Source organism: Cardiocondyla obscurior, linkage group LG03, assembly GCF_019399895.1.
Source record: "Cardiocondyla obscurior isolate alpha-2009 linkage group LG03, Cobs3.1, whole genome shotgun sequence".
NCBI classification, from domain to species: domain Eukaryota; kingdom Metazoa; phylum Arthropoda; class Insecta; order Hymenoptera; family Formicidae; genus Cardiocondyla; species Cardiocondyla obscurior.
In genome coordinates this window covers 2,038,623-2,064,974 of record NC_091866.1, presented here as the reverse complement: position 1 = coordinate 2,064,974, position 26,352 = coordinate 2,038,623, and the positions used below count along the sequence as shown (strand labels likewise).

Genomic DNA, 26,352 nt, shown 5'->3' with positions numbered 1-26,352 from the left:
TCAGTCGCGGCACGATCGGTTAATTAAATTCTTTTTTTTTCGTTTTTTTTTTCTTCTTTTTCTTTCAAAGCAAAAAGAAAATCTTTCTTGTACGGAGAATGAAAACGCGATTCTCTTTGCGCGAGATCTGTTAGTTTTGCTTAACATAATTTAATATCCGCCGAGGGGCGCGCCTTCAAAACATGAAAAGAGGCGACGCACGACTGAAAGATGGAGGAGCAATATAAATGCAACAACGCCGGCGGCGTAATTCCGCGGCGGGTGATGTATGATGATTGCCAGATTAAATAAAGGCGGAATCGTCGAGAGCGCCGTTCACGGTCGAGGGAAATTTTCGGAAAATGCCGGGGCGTTTCGGCATCATCGACGCTTCACGCGTCGGCGCCGAGCAGCACGCTAATTTCTCACGTACCGAAAGATTCCGGTTTGGTGTTAACGTCAAGATCGATTATCCGATCGCTCATACGAAGCCGGCCGGCGGTACAATATTTGCTGTAATTTTATTCGGCCCGGCTTCCATTACTCCCGCGATCCATCTTCGATTCCCGGCCCGATCGTGCGTACCTACGTATCGGCTCGTTCTTGAATTTTCGAGGGAGAGCGTTAGATCGCATTCTCGCCGGAGCGGACCGTCACGTTTCTCGCGTTCGCGCGTTCGAATCCCGCATCGGATTTGCGAAATTGCCGTCGAAGTGTGCGACGTCGAACCGTCTACGTGAGCATTATTATCAAATGGAAGAACACTTCGGGACGGACAAGCGGCGCGCACTTTTTTTTTTATTTTTCCCCCCAATCAGTGTAACGAGACGGTGAAATGATACATTATCATTTTTGCGCGGCGGAGAAAGCGGAATTTCCAATGCGATAATGGTCTTCGGCGGCGGCAAAAAAAAAGTTCCTCGCGTATCCGAGACTTTTTTTTCTTTTTATTTTTTTTTCTTTATCTATCTTTTTCTTTCGGGACGCGCGCTTTGTTTTACCTGAATAGCGAAGACATTATGAGCGACGTTACGACCGCCGGATGCCAACTCGGTACGCGAATGTATCACGTAGGGTACGTCTTGAGCCCAGAAATGTATCGCGATCTCAAAAAAGGAGGATTTAGAGCGCTAACGAGATTCCGCAAGTCTCATTGACGTGCACAGCGGGATGCATTGTTTCCTCCTGGGCATCTCGCCGGCATATGTATCTCGACCTTCTCGCATCTCTCCCGCTCGCTCTCTCTCTTTATCTCTATCTCTGCTAGTACATGTGCAACGCCTATTATTATCGCTTAACGGCGGAGTAGAGAGCTCTCTCGTGCTGCGCTTTCCCTTGGTCTCACAGGTAGCGTAGCTGCCACACGTAACATTTATCTGCGAAAAGCGAGCGAACGTGCTCTCCCGGTGGTAAAACGCTTTTCGATAATAATGTCATCGGATGAGTGCGTCGACGACATAAGTGTGCGTGGACCAGTACGAAGCGGTAATGCGCGCGCGGCGCGGCGTTGGTGTTGAACGCGCGAAATAAAGTCCGGTTACTAACCCTGCGCTAATCCGCGCAGTAAACAAAAATCTCTCTCTCTTTCTCTCTCTCTCTCTCTCTGGTTGCGTATCGTTTCTGCTCGCGAGCGACGGAATTTAATAGCTCGCGCGATGGCACGGGTCCATTAACTGCGGAGTTTCGCAAATTGAAGCGTACTTGGCCGCGCGCGAGCCTTCACCAATCCATTAGCGACACGCATCGAGAGTTGTTGTAAATTTCGGCGGGAAAAAATTGTCAAAAAATCCTCGGCCTGTCCCGGCCGACAGAAGCGTGCCTCTCCTCTCAGTTCCTTTACCTCGCCGTCGATTAATCGCGCGACTCGTCGGTCACGTGAAAAACTGTGCCAGCGAGTTCTGCCGTTTGTTAATATCGCTCGTCGAAGCAGCACGCTTTCCCCTGGGCAATATATCGCATACACAAATGCGTTTGGCGCAGCGCGCACTATAGCTTAAATTCAATTTCTTTCGCATCAAATTTTCATGCCGTATTATATAGAAAGATTCTCTCTACACTCCACCGCGAGGAACCCATTTGCGAAAAATTGAATCTAAGACGTTTTGCCCGCATACCGAATATTCCCGCCCGTCTCCGGAATTCAAATAACCGTTGTAGCCTATGACTGTTCGCAAACAAACAGGAAGCGCTTTGAGAACATCTCTTCCGCAATTAATTTGAGATATCTTTATCGCGCGGTTTAGCGCTCACTGGGGATTTTGCACTCGGCTAAATTGTGCTGCTTCGTGCGATCGCGTTCGACCGTAAAAGATCCTAAATTACCGGCGCCTATATTCGTCACATATATTTAGGTGTCAAATAACGCGAGAGCCGTTCGGTGGCGGACCGGGGGTGTAATATTCGGAATGCGAGGCGGGCGTATCTGTAAATGAATGTGAAACACATCCGTGACAAAGTACCGCTCCCGTTCTGCGTGCCGCCTCGCACGTAGGAAGTCCAATTTCGTTCTTCAACCTCGACGGTCCTCATCGCCCGCTTCCGGCAGATATAAAGCGCTGCCAAGAATTCGATGGGGCATCATTTCTTGGCGGAGCAGTTTTAGCGGTATACAGAGAGAGGAAGTCGTCCCTATGAGATTTTCCCTTTTCTTTTTTTTTCCCCCGCGCGATACTGCGTATCGATCCGCTTGCGTTATACACGTATAACAATTACAGCTTCGAAATATAACCCTGAATCCTTTCATTTATTCGATATTCCCGTGACTTTTCTAAGCGGTATTCGACAGGCGACTTTTTCGCCGTGCAATCTCGTCGTTTTTAATAATGGATTCATTTTATTTGTATTGTTATATTTTATTTGTAGTAATCTATTATTCTTTGTTATTTTTTTATTTTTTATTTTATTTTTTCTTTTCTTTCTTTTCTTTTTTTTTTTTTTAAGCGTAATACTTCGAATATTTTTCTAAAATCGATTTAATATTTAGACTGAAACAAACGCAATGAAAATATGCGCATTCCTCGGCGGTAACAAATTCCAGGCCTCTTTGTATAGTCGCGGTATCTCTTTCTTTTTCGCGAATTTCTTGCCGTACGCAGGAATTCCGGGCGACGTTACAGGAGAATTATCTTAAAAGAGAGGAAAGGAGAGAAAGAGCAAGGATTAACGAATAAAGAGGGGAACGCATTAAGCGCGGAAAAAAAATTGTGTGCCGCAGGAGAAAGAGAAAAATAGTTATATCCGAGACTTCTCCTCAAATGCGACTTTTAACTATTTTTCTTTTCTCCCCCTTTTTTTTTAAATTATATTCCTTCTTGCTAGTCCCCTCCCTCCCCTAAAAAAAAAATTGTTCTTTTCTCGCTGTGTTTCTCTATTTTTATACGTCTATACCTCAATATTTAAAGTCAGCATAAATCTCTGGGTAACGCACACACTCTCGCTCTTCTTCAAATTCTTAAATATTTTATAAACTTGCACGGTAACGTTTTTCGGAACACGTAGACCGTGTAGTAAATCGGGAAATTTTCCACGTACATGTGTAAAAATATAAATTCATATTTTAACTCCTCTAAAAATATTTCAAACAAGAGGGAATATCTAACGGTGTACTGGAATTCGTATTCGAGCAATGTATGCATATTGCATTTCGCTCGATTAGAACCGCGCGTCGCAGAATTTTGATATCGCGTGAAAACGATAACAAACAGAATCAACGTGCACATCTGAGGAAAAGTAAATCGCATTTATCGCGACGTGGAGGCGTGGGAGGAAGGGGGAGACGGTCGGAATTAACGAAGATGCCGGTTTCTTTTATCTCTGCAGGCTTCGACACGGTTTCTCCCCTTTAGAAAACTGCTTCTATATTAGAGTGTAACGTTCGTATCGAGTGCGATTACAGGTCGACGCAAAAGACGGAAGAGATAAGTGAAAAACATAGGGGGAAATCGCTATGTATAGCAAAGAGGAAAAAAAAAATAAAATAATAATAATACACAGATAAAAATGGAATGTTATGCAAGCCCGTATGGAAGCTGCATGAAGTTAAAAACTCACTTGTTGCACTTTGCAAATGAAAGATTATTGCGCGCCCATCTGGGGACTGCGTGTGTCGCGTTTACGAATTAAAAAACTTATTCGATGATCCGTCAATTGATCGCGTCTCGGAATCGAGAGACGCTTTCTCTCCCCTTTGCGACAAATTCTAATTTTGGAAAATCTGACCGAATAAATAACCAGCGTTCCGTTACGCGTTGCGTAAAAAAAGGGTAACAGGCAGATTGCGAGGTCCGAGAGCGATAAAAGGTTCCATTCCTCTTTGGGATAAATTGCCGCTAAGCGTTCTTATCTCAGCGCGATATCCCAACTTCACGCACATTCGAATCAATCTAAACTTTATCCTTTCGCTTGAATTTATTATCCTCCCGCATTATTCGACTTCCCGATACGAGATCCGTCTTTCGGATTGGACCCGGGAGAAGATATTGCTCTCGAAGACAAGGAAACGCCGGAAAGGGCTGGCGTATTTTATCATTTTTAAACAAATCTGTCAAGTACGTGATATACATGTAACAATATAGAAGCGATGAAACGCTTCTCAGCATCGCGATGGAATTCAGCGAGGTATTTTAACGAAGTCAACTTATCCGAACAACGACTTAGTGAGGGAATTTTTTTTTTTAATACAATAAAACGCGTTATAAGTATAATATAAAATAAAAAATAAAATAAAAATAAAAAAGACGTATCGGGGCAAACTCGTGTGATCTCGATTCTGTCGCACGAGCGTGGGAGAGTCGCGCGCGCGCGCGAAGGGGGAGAAAATTGACTGCATTAATCGCGTTAGAAGAAAGCGAGAGGAAGAAGAAGGACAGTAACGAACTCTCCCGTGACGAAGAGGAGGCGACGCGTGCGGATGCGGCGTGGAGGCGGAAAGAGAGACAGCGGTTCTCTCGCGTTCAATACGCATGCGAGGTAAAGCGTGTGCGCGGGCGCGTACAACACGGGCCTCTTTTCGATCGACGGTGTCGGTGGCGGCGGTGGCGGCGACGGCTGGTGGTGGTAGCGACGGCGACGACGACGCCGGCGACGACCCCGCGACGTCGACGTCGACTGGTGGCGGCGGCGGCGGCGGAAACGACGCGTCGGTGGCGGCACCAGCGGTGGCCGCAGCAGGTGAACGGCGGTGTGCGGCGGCCGCACACGGCTCGGCCCGATACAGTCGTGGAGGGAGTGCGAAATCACGCTGACGCTGTGAGTGGCGCGCATCACGTCGCCGTGCTCGAAGCGCTGGAACGTGCCGATCGAACGTGTCATCGGGGACGCGAGTGAACGCCGGCCGAAGAAAAAGAGGAAAGTTCGCCCGCGTAAGGGGTGAGAAAGTTGCCGAGGGTCTTCCGGGGAAGCGGAAAAAGAATCGGTCGGAAAACTTGTAAGGGTAGCGCGGAATAGAAAGAAAAAGGAAAAACACGCAATCGGAAAGGGAAGACGACGGTGGAAGTCGCGGGAAGAAAACGATGTGAATGGACAGAGTGTGGGACCGGGAGGAAGGAAAAGTAACGAACAGAGGATATTAGAGTGGTACCGAAGTGCGCGACGGGTCGACGATGTGATTCCGCGGTGAAATCGCGCGCGATCGCGAGGTCAGCTTGGTCCGAGATCTCCGCGAGAAGATCGCCCGCCGCGAATCCAAGTCCGGTCCAGCGCGCGATCTTTTTCAACGCCGCATGTCGCGGAATCGACGCTCTCGGTGCTCGGTCCGTCCGTGCGTTTCATCTTCCGCTTCTGGACGCATTTCGAGAGCGATGCGCCGTCACAGCGCGCGCGATAACCGGCGAGCGCGCCGTCCGGACGTCTCCGGGCTGGAGTAAGGCGTCACGCGGAGGAACGGAGGACTCCGGTCGTCGGATCAGTGTGCGTTCAGACAGTGCGGGTGGATGTACGGCGACGACGACGACGACGTTATCTGGTGATCGGTGTTGCTATGATCGTGCCGCGTCACGTGGAACGATCATGATTTACTTTCGGCCGCGCGACGGCAGGAGTCTACGGTACAACGCGAACGCGAGACACTTGAACGTGCTCGTCGTGCCGCTCTTTCCGCTCTGGATTATTGGCGCGTTCTGCGTGAAAGACAGTAAGTGGTTGTTGAATTTTGTTGCTGTATTTTATCGCATTTGCCGCGGGGCCGACCGGGCTTTCGCCGCTCGCAATTCCCACCGATCATTCCCCGGCTATTTGCTTTATGGAACGAGTTGGCTTGAAATTTTCAGGAGGGTGAAAGTTACACGACCGACTCCGCCGGAGTCTTCTGTATGTTCTTACGAAATTAGTTTCGTAAGGTCGACTTATAGCTAATACCGTACGGCGAAGGAAAACGTTTGAACAGCTCGCTCTGCTTCTGGCGAGAAAGCCGTAGGATAATTTTTCGGGAAAAAAAGTATCTTAAAATATTTTTTTACACGCTGAAGGACAAGCCGTTCAATGATTTAGTGCGCCAGCATTAACGAAATTTCGTCACGTTGAAACGTATCTGATTCTGCGCTGAATATTTGATCGAGAGTTGCATTGTTTTCCGGAACAAGATATTTCACCCATTCGCGATCAAACGCGCGTTTCCGGGAGGCTGCACGGTCCCGTCACGTAGCTCTCGTTTATTATCGTTTAATTATGACGTGCAAACGACCGAATTTGCGCCGGACGCCAGCTTATGGCGAATATTTTAACACCGACGGATCAAAGGCGGACCTTCTCTCTTTGACGGTAGTTTCGGATGCCGCTTTCGGAGGCTGTGCGGCCCGTCGATGGCTCGATGTTTGCATATCGGTAACACTGCGGCTCGTTTATCGCCACTTACTTCGCCGCCCCCGTCGGTCATCCGCAAATACGATCGCGCGACATACGTTGTCGAGCATCGCCCTCGTTCGGCGCTGTCGAAGCCCCCTCGAGAGCGACACGTATCGGCCTCATTACTACGCGAAAACAGTCCGGATGACGGACGGGAGGTGAAAGAAAAAAAAAAAAAAACCAATCCGTCAAAAAGCGGCGACGGGAGCAGTGCGCGTAACGAGTGGGGCTGTCGGGACGCAACAATCCCGAAATGCGACAAGTCGAGTTTGACGCGCGGATCCGCAACGGATCAAACTTCGCTCTTTGACACGCGACTCTATTGTCACCGCGGATAGAAGCTCGCGAACTCTTAATCCGCCGGCGGAGGCCTACGCAGCTTCCGCTCTCGATTACCGTCGCAGACTCGACGTGTCATCGCCGAAAGTTCGACGCTTGTTGCACACGACGTGAAGATCGATCGGTTAATTATCACCCCGGAAAGTTTTTCGCCGCGTTAACAACGCGGAGAGGGCGGATAACTTAACTACCGCCGGCGGGATTTTTCATTGGAATGAAAGATATTAGCGCGGTCCTCGGTAAGCGACGGAAGTGTTAATAATGTCAAAGTGTGGCCGAGGGAACCCGCTTGAAAGACTCGCTAGATCGCCGTGATAATCTTAACGGCGCCGCCATTCAGATTTCCTCTGCTGTATAATTTCAACTAGCAACTTGGAGGAAGTTAATCAAGATTCACTTAATATAAGACTTTCGTGAAATATTTACTTCAATCTGTTTGAAGTAGATGAATATACATGAAGCGGTGCAATTAATAATGATATCTCGCAGTGAGTTCTACAATTCTTTCTGTGTACCGATAGAAATTGATTAGACGAGTAATTAATGAGATACAAAAAAATTTATTCGTAGCGTTTTGTTACGAGTCGAGATACTTTTTTTTTTATTGGGGGGAAAAAATATACAGGCAAAGCTAATGCGTTTGCGGATGAGAGAGCGTAACTCGCGAAACGTTTATTAGATTGCAATAAATTACCGGTTAAAGACGTATCATTTGCGCACAGAGGCGCGCACACACACTCGGATCGCATCAAAGACGAGCATTTTACTCTGGTTACTCGAGGTGAATCGAGGAAATTCGCGGTTGGCTTTTAGTGAAACGTTAGAATCTCGCATGTGGATGACCGGGCGATTGGCTTTCCTTACTTGGTATTCAGTTGATTCCTCTTCTCGAATGCATAAGCGGGCGTCGTTGTTGCCTACAAAGGAATGCGACTGCTATTCGCACGAGATGTTCCGTTTTAGGTGTCGCTGTCGAGCGGGCCAAAGATAAACGGCCGCGACGAAGCGCGGAGTTCCAAATAGCCGGGGAAATCGCGTTCCGATGCGATTGCGATCGAGTATTTAATGCCGACGCGATTCTCTTCGCCGACGCGAAAAATACATCGGGATTTGCCACGCGGAGCGTAACGTTACACGGTCACAGATAAGTGCCTCGCGCTCTCGCTTACAGCAATAACATTAATTACTCAATTAACAAAGTTGTTTCACGATAATTTCTCCGTTTTAAACAATTCGCGGTCACGTTACGCGAAAAAAGAATTTCCATACATTCCGAACGAGCTTTAAATTTTGCTCTTTGCTTGCGAAGATATTTCCGTAATCGAATCTCTCCTGCGCGTAAAATTCATCTGCCTGATTGAATTTTTTCGCTACGAAAGCCTCTCAGTTTATAAGTTTCATCCTTTCTCGCCCGCGTTGCCTATTTTATTCTCCACACTCCCCCAAGTTTCGGCGAATACCATCTACGGGGGGATATTTTCCCTGTCCATTACGATTAAGCGATTTTATTCGGGATTATATGTTATTGTCAATCAACGAACAAAACAACGAATTATTTCTATTCGATAATAGTGAGTCGGTGTATCTACCGTTAATTAGTTCTGTCATGCTTAATGATTGGCCTCGTTGATTCGCAATACCTATAATGCACATTTACACGTGCATCAAAGCGTATTCCGCACGCGTTAATATCCCGCCCCCTCCCCCTCCGCCTTTTCCCCACGTCCCGAACGATAAATTTGGTCGGGCTTATTTACCGCCGGTGGTGATTAATTCCAGGACGGATCAAAATTTGCTGAAATGGCAACAGGGTCCCGTCTCCCTCTGTCCCCCTTTTCCGTTTTGTCATAAGTCAAAAAGTTACGACAAGCCGCCGCTACACGTTTATCACCGCCAACGGTTCTCGCAACTCATCATACAGACGGATCACGTCAGGGCGTCATGCCGGGAGTTATAGTGTTTCCAGCGGAGCGACGGCGACGTCGGTTCATCCTCTCGACAAACAGATTCTCATCCGGTGGCCGCCATGCGCCCGGTCGAATTTTAAAGCGAGCTCTCGCCCCCATCCGCCAGGTCAAATACGACGTAAGGTCGATCCCCCCTCGTTTAACGTCACCGCCGAAAGAACGCTTTCTAAAACACTTTCGGCGAATCCTGTACGTGCCCGAGAGGCACGGTCGGCCCCGATGATCGATAGTGCTCGCGCGTGCACCGACGTATCCGCTCTCTTACGCTCTAATTCTACGCTGAAATGCCGCCGGTGGATTTTCACTGCGGATACCTTGCGAACCGTCGAAGTTAAAAGTGCCACGCTGTGCAGAGGGTACGTCGCGCCCTTCGCGCAGTTGATTATCTTCATTTATTCGCGACGTAGCTCGACATATCCAACCCCGAAAAGAATAAAGACGTGTAATTGACACGGCTGGAGGACCGGATATTAAAGCCGAAATGTCGTTTTTATCGCGCGCGGATATATTCGTATGATATTTTCAATTCCATTAAAAAAAAAAAAAAAAAAAAAAAAAACAACTTACTGTTCCGCGTATTGCCGTTTTGCAGCGCAAAGCGAGATGAATTTCATGCCCTCCTGTAATCGCTCAATACGATTAATGTCGTTGTCCCTTCGCGCGCAATGCGCGTTTTTGTTACAAACGATGACGAAACAAATGTCTAATTTCTGTAAATTGCACCTGAGTGCACGCCGGTTTATCTGTCAATCGCATTTAGGTCCGTGAAAAAGTTACGTACGTATCACTTGATACACACGGCGGATAAACGAGCCGGTGGCATTTTGCGCAAACAATTTAAATCTTTTATAAATGTAAACCTTGGGCGAATAGAGAGATCTATAAATTTCCTCTCGGTCGCCGGGGTCACAGTTTAACTCTTCTTACTACGGAAACGTGTCTTTAACTTTTCAGCGGACAGATAAAAATTTAAAATACGTATACTTGTCTAATACTTTTTTTTTTAATATTACATTGTTTTCATATCTCCGATTATAAACGAATTAAGTCTTTAATTTCAACGATCTCCGGGAGAAAAGAAGCCGCCCTTTCGGCACGAGATTAAGAGACCGCATCGAAAACGTAGAAAATATCTCCGATCGCCGATTGCGTTATCGACAACGCGATCTGGCTGCTATAATCGAGCACCATCGGACGAAACGCGGGACGTTCCTTTCCGCCGGTCGACGATAAGTTCCGGGCATTTCTGACACCTCGCGGCTCGGAGGGGCTTTCGTCTGTTGGAACAGTTTCGCCTGGCTTCTCCGCGGGATTTGCCGGATCAAAACCAATCTCCCTTGAATTTTAATGACGGCGGGCCCCGCTGCGAGTCATACACGAGCCCTGTATTCGATCTCGAGCTCTCGCACGTCAGTCGTATATACTTCACTTTGTTTACGGGCGCGAGGCACTACTTGGGCATACGTGCACGGGGTGTCACTGTGAATTCCTTGCCGTTTATAGCGATGTTAAACGTAGGCGGCACGGAGGAGAAAAGGGGAGCGGAATACTTTATCTCCCGCGCCGGCAGCCTCTTTCGACTTTTACGTTTTTTTTTTTTTCGCGGGAGATTATTAGCGCACCGCGCGCTTCGGCGCTTTTAATTCTCACACCCGAATCAAAGCGGACCGGTGTCCTCTGAAATTAAACTCGCGGCCCCGCCGTTGTCCGGGGATACATTAAAAATTAGAGCTCGCGTAACGTAGAGCGAGGAGGGAAGAATAAAGCTTTAGGTGCGAAATAAAGGTATATTAGCGTTTTTTAATCGAGCGCCGGACGAAGTGTCAGCCGACTAATTGACATGTATATATTCACAAGTTTCTATAATATGCTTATACGTACGGGGGGGAAAAAAAATGACAATGCCAACATTAACATTGTATATCGGGTTCCAATTAGCAGAGATAAAGGTGGAGAAACTTTTTCAATTTCACACGCGGAATCTTTCAAATTGATTCTCGCTGACGTTGACGAGCCAATTACTATTGTTGTCGATATTCGATCATACTGTCGTATTTTCGGGTTGAAAATTTCATTGCGCGATTCGTTGCAGCGCAATCGCAATCAATGGAAGTATTATTAGTCGGCGAAGTGCTTCGCCGAGGTAAAAATAATCCCGGCAACGGTGGCAATTTAGCGCGAGACCGCCGTTCTCCATTTTCTCAAGCGGTGACGTAAGACAATCCGATTGTTATCGCCGCGGGTTACGGCCGAACTCGGTGGCCGCGGGGGAAAAAAATACGCGGAAGTCAATTAATCGATCTCGCGCGTATCGGTGACACCGGCGAGGAAACTGTCAGGTTGAAACGTTATCACTGTCAACCGCAGCGGCCATAAAAATTAGTTTTATACGGAATTATCGATTTTCCCATCGTCGCGCGGACGACATCTTTATTACGGTAAGAACCCGAGGGGCGTAAAAAATTGTTTAAGCCCCTCGTATGTCACGCGGGACAAAATTCACGCGGCGCGTTACTCTTACTGCGCCAGCAACCCCCCTCATTGAAATTCAATGCGGGTCCCCGAATTGCGCGGCACAAACGCGCCTCTCCCCGCACGTTTACGATATAAAATGTTAAAATTATCATTTTTATCGCGCAAAAAGATAGACAAATTCTCTACAGTCCGAAAGGGAGGTATCTATACACTTCCGTACCCTAGGTGCCGTAGATTAATTCACGCGGAGGCGCGCATCGGCTGATCAAAGGACCCGTGCAGCCGACACTGAAATGTCTGTTACACACCTGTGTGCCTTTTGTGCTTGATTCACGTTTGGCCGCGGCGCTCTTAATAAATCGGCCCAAAGGCTCGGTTTCTCGCGTGCGGTAAGCGCGGCTAATGGATTAGATCGGGGAGTGTGATATCGAGCCGCGCGTTGATATCAAATCTGCGTGCGCCCACGAGACGCCTCGATTAATCGACACCGTCGGCCGACGATTTTCACGAGCAGGCGCAGCCTCCGAACCTAACCCGTTATTCCTTGCCGCGAGTACTTTAGGCGCGTATCGGCCGTGCGTTTCGCGTCATCGCCGGCATTAATCGCGATTGCGACTACGGTCGAATAATTCCTCGCCGTTGCGACATTCGCTGGAATTGTTCCCACCCCCTGTCGTTTACGACGCCGCTCGCCGTAACCGTGCGAACGATTTCGAAGCGCTGAACACGTTTCCCGCAATCGTAATCCTCGCGAATGTTCCCTGCAGCTCGATTCCGCTCTCTCTCTCTCTCTCTCTCTCTCTCTCTCCGGTCGCTCGCTAATAAATTTCACGACTGCTCGCGCAGTGTCGTCCGCCGGGGGCCGGCCACGGTGATAATGCAAATCGGTCTCGAACTGTGAATCGCCCGTCAGTATATTGCGAAACATTATTAAATCCTCTCCCCCCTCCGACCGAGAGCGCTCTCGCCGCGCCTAACTTTCGATAACTTCGTTTAAAACTCGGTAATCGTTTAATGCCTGTGTTATCTGCTGGTTATTGAGTTGAAATACTTTCTCGAACGAACGCTCCACCCGGCCTGTCTATCGACGATTGCCGATCGGGCGCGAATCGCCGAAATACAGCGCGAACGATTCAGGCGGAGGATCATAAATACCCGACAATTGTAAAATGCGAACGCCGGGGGTAATTATGAAAACGAAATTATATGCCTTTCAATGTTGAGTCTAATGTTGCGCGATAATCGTCACGAAGAAAGTACGCGCTTTCATTCCACCCGGAAACAACTGCGAGATGTTTTTCGCAGTTACAAAGCATTAAATTCAAGCTGATGGAATCATCCGGCGTAACAAGAACACTGCCAGCTTTGCAATTAACCGAATTAACCTGTAACATGTCGTGGGAAAACTAAGTTCGCGTTGCACGCGCTCGATTGTTGAGCGTGCGATAATTTCGTTTTGGCAGCCTCAATAATTGTAATAACCGTTCTCCACGCATTAATGTCTTTTACGGCCGGGGCCCGTTTGCGCCCCGCTGTCGTAGGGTGGAACGGTTTTGAAATTAACTCGTAATACGACGTAGAAATCCAATAAGTTCTCATCGACGCGCGGAACTACTCTCGCCGAGTTCTTCACTACTCGGCAATTTCATTTAAACAATCGTACCTTCATCTCCGCGTCGAATAATTCCCCCGCAGCTAGCGCGGCGCAAATTCTTCGTAATTTTATAAAACCCGTTCGGTAATTTTATTTCTCCGTCTGCGCGACAATTCGGCGTGCGATTTTGAACGAGCACGGGCGCGCGAGCCAGTTTATCTAATGGAATTAAATTGTAACGGAAATAAATATATTTGTTAAGAATATTTAATTCCGACGTAACAATTTCCAATCGAGAGGGTAGGGGAGGGAAATTATTATTGATGTGTTAAGTTGTGATTAAATGCCAATAATTTGTCGCGCGCGATACCTGTATCTATACGTCTATTAATATAGCACCAAAGTTATAAAGAGAAGGAGAGAGAGAGAGGAGGATGAGAGAGCGAGAGAGCGGGCTGATAACGACGACGTGGAGTGTCTCGTAATTGGAACATAATTGATATCGAAACGTGCAACACGGACTTCTATCGAACGTATAAAATCCTGCCAATACACTTTATTGCTTGTTAATTATTATATGCAATTAATAGATATTTGGAAAACGCTATAAACGGGCAGTTGACGATGTGTCCGCGACTTGTACGATCTTTCTCGCCCACGTGTCACGTATACATTTACAATTACTAGGTATTTAATTTAATCCCCTGCGATCGTTTGACGAGCTCCGAATTAAGACTTGCGAAGGATTCCACCGCCGCTGAATAAATCGAGCGCGACATGAAAGCCGCTGGGCGCGAAGTAGAGGTGTAAATGCATTTATTACTTTAAAAAAAAATATAAAAAAAAAGAGAGACGAAATATTCTCGACGTGCTGATAAAAAAACGTTACGAGCGCGGTCCGACCCCTCGGCATCTTCATCCATCCATCCATCCATCAGCAACTTTTCATAAAACAATGCAATGCCCTTTCCTGGTGGCTCGTGAGAGCACTCCCCGGTTGAAAGCCCCCTTAATCGCCGGATATAAAAGCGGGCCTAAACAGTTTGCTCAGGCACGTCGTAACCGTCGCTAATTTAGCGGCACGGGCGCCGCCGAGCGATGAATATTACACGTCTGGCTGTGATCCAAACCTGGCAATTGCGCACGCGATTATCCGCGACAACCGCAATATTTGAGCTACGAGGAGTCCGTTTCCCGTAACGGAGTGCTTCGTAAGAAGCGCAAAAAGGAAATGTAGAACAAGGCGCAACGAGACAACCGAGATTATCGAAGATATATTGATTAAAATATTGTGCACTTTCTGTCTCTTTGTTATAGTTACGGTCGCCTTACTTGTTTACGATCAGTTTCTTTACTCCGCATTGAACGTATTTCGCTTCTCGTTTCTCTTCCCCCCCCCCCTCCTTTTTTTTTTTACATCTTATCTACATCTTTTATGTCGTTTCATGCTTCTTTATGTTCCTCATCACGAACGGCTACGCATACGTCGAGTAGTTTGGGTCAACGACTGCACGTACTCTCCCAGGGACGCGAAAATACCCTCCGTCGAAATATATTTACCTGCTCTTATCCATTTATTCGGGTGCTTTAGTCACCCAATTGCTCCCGTGACACAAGAGAAGTGAGCGAGTTTGCCACTTAGGGGCAAACGACGACGCGAGACGACCTAAGGCGGTATGTTATCGATACTCTCGCAATCTCTGGCGTATATTCGCCTACCCCGGAATCGGCGGAACTCGGGAATTAAAGGTAGCGAGAACGAGAATTTACGGGCTGTGTAATCAATTACGTGTGCCATTGTGCAACAATGTACTCACCATAAAATTACACCGAGGTGCTTTATTGCGCGCCGTGAATCGTACGCGCATTTTCGTGCGAAAAATATACAGTATTTTATACACATTGTAGAAAGAAACGTCTTTTTTTAATTTTTTAATTAAAGAAAAAAAAATAATACTATAGATTTTCTGTACAAATTGATTTGATTACGGTTACTAGCAATTTTCGCACGCTTATTACTTCGCGGGCCAACAAGCCCATTTACTATTAATTGATCGAACATTAACGGGCGATTGATATATTCCGCGCGTAAATAACAATTGATTTTGCAACTTCGCGGCGCATTCGTACGAAAGATACATCGAGCTCGCATATCACTATTTCCATGGTTTGCGGAGAGCGTATGGAATCGCCGTAACTCGCCATTGAGATTCCATCCCGATATGGAATCTCGGAAGGCTTACAGCTCATACTCGACGTCAGTCGCATCTCCTTTATCTCCCGTTATCTGGCCGAGATCGCGGCTCCTTGGCGACGAGGTCGCGCGGCGACCCGCCGATAATTCCAATCAGCCGCTCGGAGGCCGTCGATCGACGACTCCCCGGCGTGAACGACCCGGCGGCATTATTCGGGCGCGCTTATGTTACGCAAGGGAAAAGCCGTGTCACCCCGCCACCCCAAATCCGGAACGATCTTCATATCCCGTAGGCACTCTCTCGAAGTCAGGGGCCCAGAGGCCCGCGTGAGGGTGCTTACTCGGCTGATGTCGCTATCGCGTTATGGGCTGCGGTCGCGTTGTATTAATCTAGAACGTCTTTAAGACGACCCTTACGCGCGTTCCGAAGGACGTAAATTACGGATAAGGGATGCCAGCGCGTACGAGCCATCGTCGCGTCGTTTCTCTTTTACGAGCGTAATGCGTCCTCGCGTCGCATTGTTCTCGGCGCGGCCCTCCACATCGTGGAAAGTTTTCGGAATCGCTTCCGCAACGCCCGATGAGAGAATCGCCTCCAGGGTCGTAAAACGTTATTGAATCTTCGAGCCTCCTCGAAGTCTCGTCCCGGCGCGACAAGACGAGTTGAGAATGACGTTGGTGCGCGCGAGGTAAAGAAATCCTGTCGACTCGATCCGAGATTTTTATTAGGGCGATCAAAAATTGTGATTTTAAAGATCGCGTGGCTCCGCGACGCGCGCTACGTCAACGTTCGAAAAATCTTCCCCCCTCCCCGGACACCCCGTTTCTGCAACACTGAATGCGAATCATCTTTTCCGACTCGTAAAACCTTATTCAATCTCCGAACCTTTTCGAGCTCCAGCTAAAGCCGAAGTCGACTGTAAAATGGATACATTCAACGCAAGCTAGTCCGGTTTAACAAAAGGATTTTGTTAACTCGTGAAATAGAACTTTGTGCGGTAGCGAATCGATCTACAAATTTATGAAAGGCACAAGTTTGACTCGAGGGGGAAAATTGTAAGAAACTCAGAAGAGGGAAAGTCGCATCTCGCGACGAACGAATTAACGTAAAAAAAAAAACGGCGATTTATCGCTTTTCGATAAATTCCGCCTCGCGTGCGTGCAGCTCATACTTTTAAATCTCGAAACGACTATCGCCGGCTTATTGTTTTTCCGCGTTCGTGTTTGCTCCCGTTGATCATCCGGGTCGACGGTCCATCCGCGCGAAATCGGCGAGAGTTTTTCCACGCGGGCTGGAAATTGCTCGTACGGGATGTACGGAGAATCGGCGCGGCCCTCTGTATAATTAATAGAAGTACGGAATTGCCGGCTAGCACGCGACCCATCTCTCTTAACAAGCACGCGTTGCGATAATAGCCCCCGCCTGAAGTCTTAATGCGGCCCGAGTATTCCGCGGAGTTGGGCGTAAAAGTTAGTGCTTAAGCGTCGCCGCTATTATTGCCGCGTCGGCTTCGCTTCTACTCGTCTTGCCTACCTAATGAGGCGAGCGCGTGTTTCCTACTTTCGATGGAAACCGAGTTAGGTCCAGCTTCCGCCATCGCGTCGAGAACCCGCCGCCGCTCATTCAACGGCGGACGACGAGTTCCGAAAGTGAGTTTACCCCAATCGCGAAGTTTGCGCGAGACTTCCGCGAGCGAAGGTCGCCGGTAAGAAATCGCTGGGAAGAACCGAGATCCAAGACTCTCTCGCGCCTCGTTCACCAAGCACTCTCCTCACTTCGCGAGAAGACTTACCGATAATAATTTGTTTCCGCGCTCTCTCGATTGTAATTCGCGATAATTTTTATCAATTATCTCTACAGAAACGCGAGACGCGTTTGCGGGATACGTGATGTTTGCACAATGACGTATTTCCACGTTGCGTAGAACGACGCGCTCGCCGTTGAACGCATTTTTAAAAAATATGAAGATAATTTCAATTCCCGCGGCGATAAAAATGAAACCCTCCCCCGCGCTGTATTTTTATTCCGCGCGGAAAAACGTACGCGCGCCGCTCGGATTTATGAACAAAACGCAATTACGCCGGTTTGTCCTCGTTTACGGAGTAACTGGCCGCATCGGGACGGCGGTGGGTTATTCGACGGCAGCGAAACGCCGACAGATTTACGGAACTGCGTTACCGTTTTGATATGGAAATTATCTCGCCGTGCATTTTCCCGGCTGACTGCTAGACTGCCGCCTTGCTGATTCGGTCCGCGAGCGCCCCGTGAATCCCGTAAGCAGATTTATAGCAGTCGCGAAGTTAGCGGCGCGACGTATCCGCCGCGCCGGAAGTTGCCACAAAACATCATTAAGGACAATACTTACATTTTCAGTTGGAAATCCGCCGACTATAATTTTCGCCCGCGAGCGCAACTCGCCGCCCTTCCCCGCCCCGCCTTTCCCTCCCCCCTCTCCCGCTGTTTGCCGACTGAAATGCAATTTGCGCTCTATGAAAATGTAATTGTAAATCCGGGGATTATCTACGTGCACGCGCGAAGCTCCCTCGGCGACGTTGCTCCTCTCCCTCGTTCTTCCCCTCGCGATTCGACCGCGCCCCGCATCTTGCGGGGTAAGAATATAATCCTTGATGAGGCTCGGTAATGAATTTATTCGCCGACACGCCGAGCACGGCGAGATTGTCGAAATGCACGTCTCTACTTTCGATGGAAATCGAGTTAGCCGCGGTGGCGCGCTCACCGAACGCTCGAAGATAGCTCTCTCTTTCTCTCATGAACCCGCCGCACCGTTCGGTCACGAGTCCGACAGTTCTGCAAGTGAATTTGCGCAATCGCAAAGTTAGCCCGAACGTTCCGCTCACCGAAAGCAGAAGAAATCGTTAAGGATCATGCTTAGCCTTTCGACGAACTTCGGGGCGACTTCGTTCCCCAACTTTTTCGCAATCGAGTTAATTTCGTACCCGAGGCGTGATCTCGGCCGCCTCTCGCTCTACTACGCTCCCGTTATTAGTTAAAAGCGGATACATATCGCGTACATTAGCGAAAATAAAACTTTCAAGTAAAATAGCTGGTAAGTTAAAATGTAATACGTTAAATAAACGCGTCAAAATGTTAATAGAGTTTCGCGAAATTATTACGCGGCATTCAATTTCCGTAACTGGAAAAATAAACACGTGTCATAAGCGTATTTAAATAATTCATTTTAAAATAACATTAATGAATTTAAAATAACCTTTTTACGTAACGATTGATAAATTATTTCCGGTTATAAAATGTATTTTCTACGAGAGGTATCTTTTTATTTAGGCGAAATTAATTATTAATTAAAATTTCCACGTATCGCGGAGTTACGTGCCGTTCCGAAAGAAAATGTGCGCTGGTGGAAATTGTATTGTTACGGGTTTAATCGGATCCTTTAAATAGGAACGCGCCGTGTCCGCGATATCCCTTGCGTAATAATTGGCGGCCCGTATTAACAGAGACATTATCCAATCGTCTATTGACGCCAGGGGTTAAATTAGCGAGATCGTAACAGACGATAGGACACCTTCCGCAGGCATACGTGGTGTTTGAACAGCGCGAGGACATCAGCCTGCATCTGCGAAGGCACCGGTTAAGTGGTGTGGAGTGAAATGTAAACGTCGCCATGGGTACTTCGAGGTCGTTTGCACCTTGTGTACCTTCCTCCACCTCACTTTAGAAGAGAAATCGTGTCGCTCTGATGTCAGAGATGATACAATTGTTGGACTTTGGCCAATTCTTTCAAACGCGAACTACCATCACGAGATCAGCCCTTCGCAACGTTTACCGAATTTTTTTTTCCTTTCTTTCTTTCTTATTTTATTACACACTAAAATGTAATCCTTTTTCTTTCTCAATAAATTTGAATTTATCGTACTTTCAAAGATATAATTATTTTTCCTATATTTTTTATAAAAGCGTAAAAATGCTCAGCCTTCACTCCTTTAAGCAATTTCTTATGACAAAGTATGCGTGATGTACGCGAAACTGCAAAAAGGCTTTTATTTATGTCACTATGTTCTTGACGTTAACGCCACGTAATTGACAGCATGTCAGAAGCGTTATTTAAAAGACAAAAAAGGCTTTCTTTCTTCTTTAGGAGATGCAATTTTGCAACTTTTTATTTATATTTATATTTGCTTTTTAAAAAAAAGGAGCAAATAGATTTATGTACTTATGTAGTTATTATAGTTCGTTTATTCGCCGAGTCACGCGAATCTAAGTTTAATACTGCCGCTTCAAACGATAAATATGATACACAAGATTGTAAACTCTTAGACGTGCCGGTAGATACTTCGCGAAGTATGTTTTTCGTGCAGATAGTAATTTTTTCTCATTTTATCATAGCTTTAAGAGAACCATTGATAATGTTGTTATTTTATGGCAAATAACGTAATTATTTTCTATCATAAAATAATTAATAACCTACATATCTTTTTATTAATATTAATAAATTAATTAAACAACTAAATGATAAAATTAATATTTTGTTTTACGCAGAAACAACGTCCAGTCGATTATTTTTTTGGCGTAATAACCGCTAGTAATTTAATGACTGATTATATTATAAAAATAAAAATGCAGAGACGGAAATGCAGAAACTAAAAATTACTTTAAAAAGAATTCGCGGCGGATGAAAAACGGCCGACAGCTGCGAGGCGCGCGTCGGCTGACCAGCAGCGAACTGCTACTACTTGCCGGGTGCAAAGACCTCCGCCGAGCAGCTCAGCGAAGAGCCAGGCGGACTCGACGTCGCGTTCAACTAGATGTTGTTTGTCGGGGGTCTGACATGGACTCGGCCCGGCAAACGTTTAAGAGTATATAAATAACGTCCAACATAAACGCAAACCTCGCAAGGACCGCTCTCGAACGACCGAAATTCGCGAAGGCTTGACGTGACGGTTCGCGGCTTCGCGGGAGCTCGAGATGCAAATTACACGGCGGGGTTCTCTCCTTCAAGACGCGGGCGTATAACCTCGGCAAAAAGCATGCACGTGGCAGAGCATCGTATTTCTAGACCGGGACGCCGTAGTTAAAGCCAGTAGCAGCCTAGCCGAATCGAGCGGAGCGTCACTCGACTTGGGGGCGTGCACCTATGTAAATCACCGCTTTCGGCGATAAAACCTTGGTCGAGCAAGGGTTGTAATTATCGTCGACGATATCGCGATTTCTATATCCCACCGATGAGCGATCGCTTACCCCCGGCGAAGGGAGACAGGCAATGAAATGTAGCGCGAAATTAGGATGGTCGTGATAACGAGATAAAGGCGCAACGTTATCTCTTAACGACAAGCACATCGCTCACCGTTGGCTAATATTTCCCTCGATCATTTCCACGCGAGCGCCCGTAATGCCGTCTGATCGGGTTCAATATTGCGCCGCGCGTATCGGCCGTTACGTGTAAATTACGTCACAATTAGCGCGATTGGGGATAAAGTTTAAATAAATTCGTACTCCCGGCCGAGCGGCAGAATAATTAATTATTTCAGATTTAATTATGAAGAGCTAATTACAGGCGATGGCTGTGACAATCGGGCGAGAGTTCAACGTTTGACGCGAGCCCTTCTCTCTCTCTCTCTTTCTCATTTCTGGCAAACAGCGCCGTCACTTGCAGTAACGCCGACCCGATGATACACAAAAGAGAGTGGGCGGGAGACGTTAAAAGAGACGGTACCGCGCGCGACGCAATTAGCATCTAGAATTACATAACATTTCTGCGTCTCGTTCTATTGTCGTAGTCAAGCCAAACGAACGCGCATTACAAAGGACGCGGCGGAAAGAGCAGAAGGAATGCCCGGGCGGCGGTGCAAGGAAAAGACAGGGAAATATGCGCGGGGTTGCAAGAGATGATGCAAGAGAATTCCCGCGAGTAAGTCTCGCGGGATATAACGCGCTCCGCGGACCTTCTCGAAGACAGCGGATCGGCAGAAGGCGGGGGGCGGGGGACAAAGACGAGCAGTGATAAAAACTAGAAGGAAAAATGTATTTTTACTCCGCAATGCGTATTGTTAGCAAAAGTATTCTTTAGACACAATATACATTACGGCTCGCGATCGTTGTTAATCTGCATCGCGGCCTCTCGGAAATAAATAGCAAAATAATCGGGACGGACTTTTGCCGGGGGAGCGGGCGGATGAACGGCTCCGGGTTTTAGCCGCTTCGCGGGGGCCATTAAGCGTTCGTTGAATGCGACCGGGTCGACGAGAGGTAGCCGGTTGCGCAGCTGGAAAACGAAAGAACATTGTACGCGAGTGTTGCATGCGCGTCCGCCGTTGATCACGTCTTAATGTCCGCGGTGCATGTGCGCGCCCGGTTTGTGCACGGTCACGTTCGGGACAAGCCGCGTTAAAACTCGTGCTTAACTTCCGATACGTAGGCGACGTTAATCTCCGTTCCTACGGCCACCTGGTGCCACGCGAGAGGGCTCCGGAACATCGCGCGCGGTCGGAAAGCGATCGTCTGCATCGCTAACGGGCAAAAAGAAAAAAAAAAAAATTCTTTCGACTACTCTGCGAAAGAACGAACGGGATCGGGAGGATTAACGGGGAAATAATATTCCGCGGTAATCATTTTATATCGAGATAATAATTTTTTTTGTACAAAATTTAATTAAGAGGTAAGAGCCCGGCCCCTTTCAATTTTTTTGCCAATTTTCACTCGCGCCGATCGATGAAACATAATCCGCGGCCTTTTTCCCCTCCTCGTAACGCGAATTACACTAAGCTAAAAAAAAAAAAAAATTGGTCGTAAATTTGCAGAAGAGCCCGGCATTAAAATATCTATTTATATCGCCGCGCGAAGGGAGATAATATATTTAATTAGTGTAAGCGGGGTCCACGTAGCGGAATATTCTTGTATCATAAAGGCGAGCACGGCGGTGGAGCGCGTTAGCACGATGTTTCGCTCTTGCACCGCGAACGATGCAATTTTCAAGGTACGTAAGCCAGTATGCGATTCCGTTGCCTGCCCGCGCATCCACCGTGGAATATAATTCCCTCGTGTATTAACCCCGGTTTCCAGCCCGAAATCTGCATCGCCTGGCTATCAGGCGTAACGTATAAATTGAAAATTAAAACGCAAGCGGACGTTTGTTTGAGCCTCGGCCGACGTAATTCCCCCGCTACGTTGCGGAGAGCCGCGCTCGCGTTTCGTCGCTGTTACGTCGCCAGGTATATGACAGGGCGTGCTTTAATCGTCGATTTTGCCTTTGATCGCGCGGCAGACACGGGAACTTGGAAGATGTGAGTTATCGCACACGTCGAGAGCAATCGCGCGCGGTAATCGCCGCGAAACTTAAAGCGCCGCATTCAGAACACGATCGACCGGCGCTGAATCGCTGCAACGCTCCGCAAAATTTACCTTACAGCGCGCAGCGTAAAATCAAACGCCCGGCGAGCGTTATTGTGCGGCCACGAAATTAATATCCGCGCCTGTCGATCGTCGCCGTGCTAATGAATTGATTTTCATAACGAGTAAACGTCTTCGTTCCATTACCGGCGCACGTTTGCTGAATTGGAGCGCTTCGAAACATGGAGTTTTTTTTATAAAAACCATCTTTTTTCGTCAAACGTGCAATGGATGGAATCGCAAATAGTTGCCGTTGAAAAATAGAAAAAAAATGCTATGTACGTGGATGTTACATTTAATTATGCCAAAAAAAAATCGAGTCTCGCGCACTCGTTATCGCTGCTCGACGTTCGGAATTATTCGACAATATTGATTTAAATATCCAGACCAGGGGGATTATCTTACCTTCCGCGCCGTTCCACTTCGACATCGTCGCGAAACGAACGAACGAACGAACTGACCCAAATACGCTTTCAAGTACGTAATGCGCATATCGATCGGGATATTTTGTGATCTCGTCTTCCTCTCCGAATGCATCCCGTAATTTCGTATCGTGTTTCGAGCGAGCACGGCAATTAGATGCGCGCACTCAAGATCGATCTTCGAAATTGTCCCGGCGAAGTAATCGATGGATCCGGCTTTGCGATTTCTCGGCGTGATCGACAGCGACGAAGAGCTTTATATATTCATATATATATATATATTTATAAAAAGGGTTTAGCGCGAGAAAATTAGCTACGTTGACTCTGCGCGACGATGGCGCGTCTTCGATTTGATTCTCTTAAAGATAACGCGCAGCTCTTAGTATCCCGGCGTGTATAGCCGCGTTCTCTCTTTCAGCGAACAGACATTTCCTCTCGCGGCGGTATACAACGGCGGTGGCTTACCGTCCACCGGTGAAAAGCTTTTCAGGGAAAGATCGAACTGGGGAAGTAAAGAAAGCGTGAGTGGTTTGAAATACGGGTTCTACGACACGGTGATACAACACGAAGAGGTTTCCTCCCCTCCCCCCGTTCCGGTTAGAAAGAGGCAAAAGTCACGTTCGACGGTTATAGCAAGTGGTGCTCACCAGAAACAATCACGGGCATTTCGATCGAACGGATAGTTCGTGGATTCGAGTACGAGCGGTGGCACTGCGTTGCATTATGTTGCTAACTTCCGTAACTATTTCCCATTACGTCGCCGCCGTGCAGTCGAACGACCGGTCCCCGAGTTTTCGCGAATTTTAATCGCGCGGACATGAAATGCTGCGGAGGCCCACGATCGTAACGACATTGTCAATGTAATATTAAAACAGTCGTCTTCCTGATAAATTGAACCGTTTAGTTTCACGTGATCACGGGCGTATTTTATATTTAATGCAACGTAACTTGCATAGCCCCCACACGAAGTTCAGCAAGGCGCCTCCTATCGATCGCCGGCAGTTGACATGAATTTTCTACGGATACGATAAAGCATTCCGCAGTTAGTTAACATTATTAGAATCTAAACGGACGTAAGCGATCACCTGCGGTATTCGATGTTAATGGTATCTCTTGGTGCATTATATAGAATAATTTGCGGTCATTAGAGATGCACAAAGGAGAACGCGCTTTTGCACGCTGCCCATTGCAGTGATTATTATACCACGATGTCGTTAAGAAAGATAATTCAATCTCGCGAGTGATAAAACGAATACTTCCCCCGTATAAATAGGCAGTCGTTTGGTGCGCGCCGCAAATTTCTTTCCGAAGTAATCCGCGAGTTATGCTACCCTCCACCTATTTATTCCAACGAGGCGGACAACATCGTAGAGACACTTTTACACGTACAGGTATATATCTTTTAGTATTATTATCAAGGATTTGCATTTACGGTCTTACTTCTGTGGAGGATATTCTCCATTCAGCCGTGTAGTCCGCGCACGTAAACGTTATCACCGGAAGTTCGACAATATAGCGGCGCGGGAAGGGTCGCGGCTAAACGAGTGTATTTTTTTCACACGTGCGTCGTGACGAAACTCGACGACTCACAGCTGACGGCGAGAGAATAAAAAAAAAAAAAAAAAAAAATTTGTCAATGCCGGAGGAGAGAAAGCTCGCGCAGCGCCGAGAGCCGCCGAAAGTTGCCTACGTGCCGCGATAAACTGTCCAATCTGCCGCTCTTGTTATAACGCCGGAAGGTTTACGAGGACGAGCGACACCTCGAAATACCGCAGTCAATTTTTCAGGTTTATTACCGGCGCGCTCCCGTTCCCGCCGAGCCTCCGCTCCCCGGGCTGTAATCTGAAAACTGCAGGCTGACGCCGGCAATCAGAGACGCGAAAAATAAAAGCGCGACCCCGAGATAAATTTAAGGGCGGGCATTTGCATATAATTACGCCGGTAAGGGGGAGAGGGAAACGGAGATCGAGAGATGGAGTCGCGGACCGTGCGGCGATTTGCGGGCTGCAAATCTGACAGCTAATTATTGCCGCGTGGCGTAAGTCTCGTATCTCCGTTCTCGTCGGGATCTCGCGGCGCCGATTGCATCGCGGCTGGGATGCGTCCGTGCGCGGGACGTTCACTGCGGCTTGATTATCGCGATGCTGCGGTTTACGCCGGAAGGGGAGATAGTCCGAGAAGTGTGATAGAGACGCGACGGGTCTCTCATATGCATACGGATGCTGCGCGGTCGTTAGAGACACACAACCGAGCGAATGGAGGGTTGCGCGTACGTCGTAGAAGGCAACGCCGTGACTACCTGCAGTAGCCTGCCTCTTCTCTCTCTCTCACTCTTCCTTCCCACGCCGCGTCTGCGTCCGATGCAGAAATCGTGTGTACTCGGTATATATCACTCATCGCGTAGAACGTAATAACCCAGTGACACGCGGATGTATCTCGGCGACCGTGCAGCTGGCGATATACCCGCGGGCCGCTCTCAATTACAGACCGAGTTCGCCTATGCTTAGCTGCAGCATCACGAACGTTTTAGAGTGGGAACTGACACGATTAACAGCGCGCGGTATATGGACCTATCGTGTTAGATCGTAAACGTCTCCCGGCTACTCTTAGTGAAGCGAGAGAGAAAGAGAGAGAGAGAGAGAGAGAGAGATTTTGGATCCACGAGAATATATCCTCGTGTACATAATTATCATTTTGCATAATTAAAAGAAAGCGCGTTGCAGAATAAAAAATAAATATGGGCCGGAAATAGGCTTTGTCCCAGCTCGTGTGATTAAATACGCGGCAATTGGACCGCGCTTCGAAATTGTTCAATCCGACGCGCGATAGAGAGACGCGTGTATAACTTTGTGACCGCGTTCTGAATACGGGGGGCTATTGTCTCGTCGGCGATACGAGGATTAATGTCTTGGCGTATATACGTGCCATACAGAATGGCGCGTCGATGTAACAATAGCGTAACGTGCAGAGCTTTTGATTACTTCACATGAAACGGAAGGTAACACTTGCAGCCGGGCCCCCGCGTCGACGGGCTCGCGAATGTCGATCGACATGCACGATACGTATTCAATTAATCGACAAGTGCTGATGCTCCTGCGTCAGCGCGCTCGTCAGTTACAAACCGCGTTACTTGTAGGGCTCTTTGCTCGTATCTCTTTCTCTCTTCCTTTCTCTTT

General features: G+C 47.7%; 1 protein-coding gene across 1 annotated transcript in view; it reads left to right on the top strand.

Annotated features, from left to right (window-relative positions):
* Nucleotides 1–5,196: 5,196 nt before the first annotated feature.
* LOC139101423 (neural cell adhesion molecule 2) overlaps nt 5,197–26,352 on the top strand; it is a 188,342-nt gene continuing 167,186 nt past the window's right edge. The window contains exon 1 of the mRNA XM_070654559.1: nt 5,197–6,109. Coding sequence (XP_070510660.1) covers nt 5,986–6,109 — 124 coding nt within the window. The 5' untranslated portion in view covers nt 5,197–5,985. The remainder of the gene's footprint in view (nt 6,110–26,352) is intronic.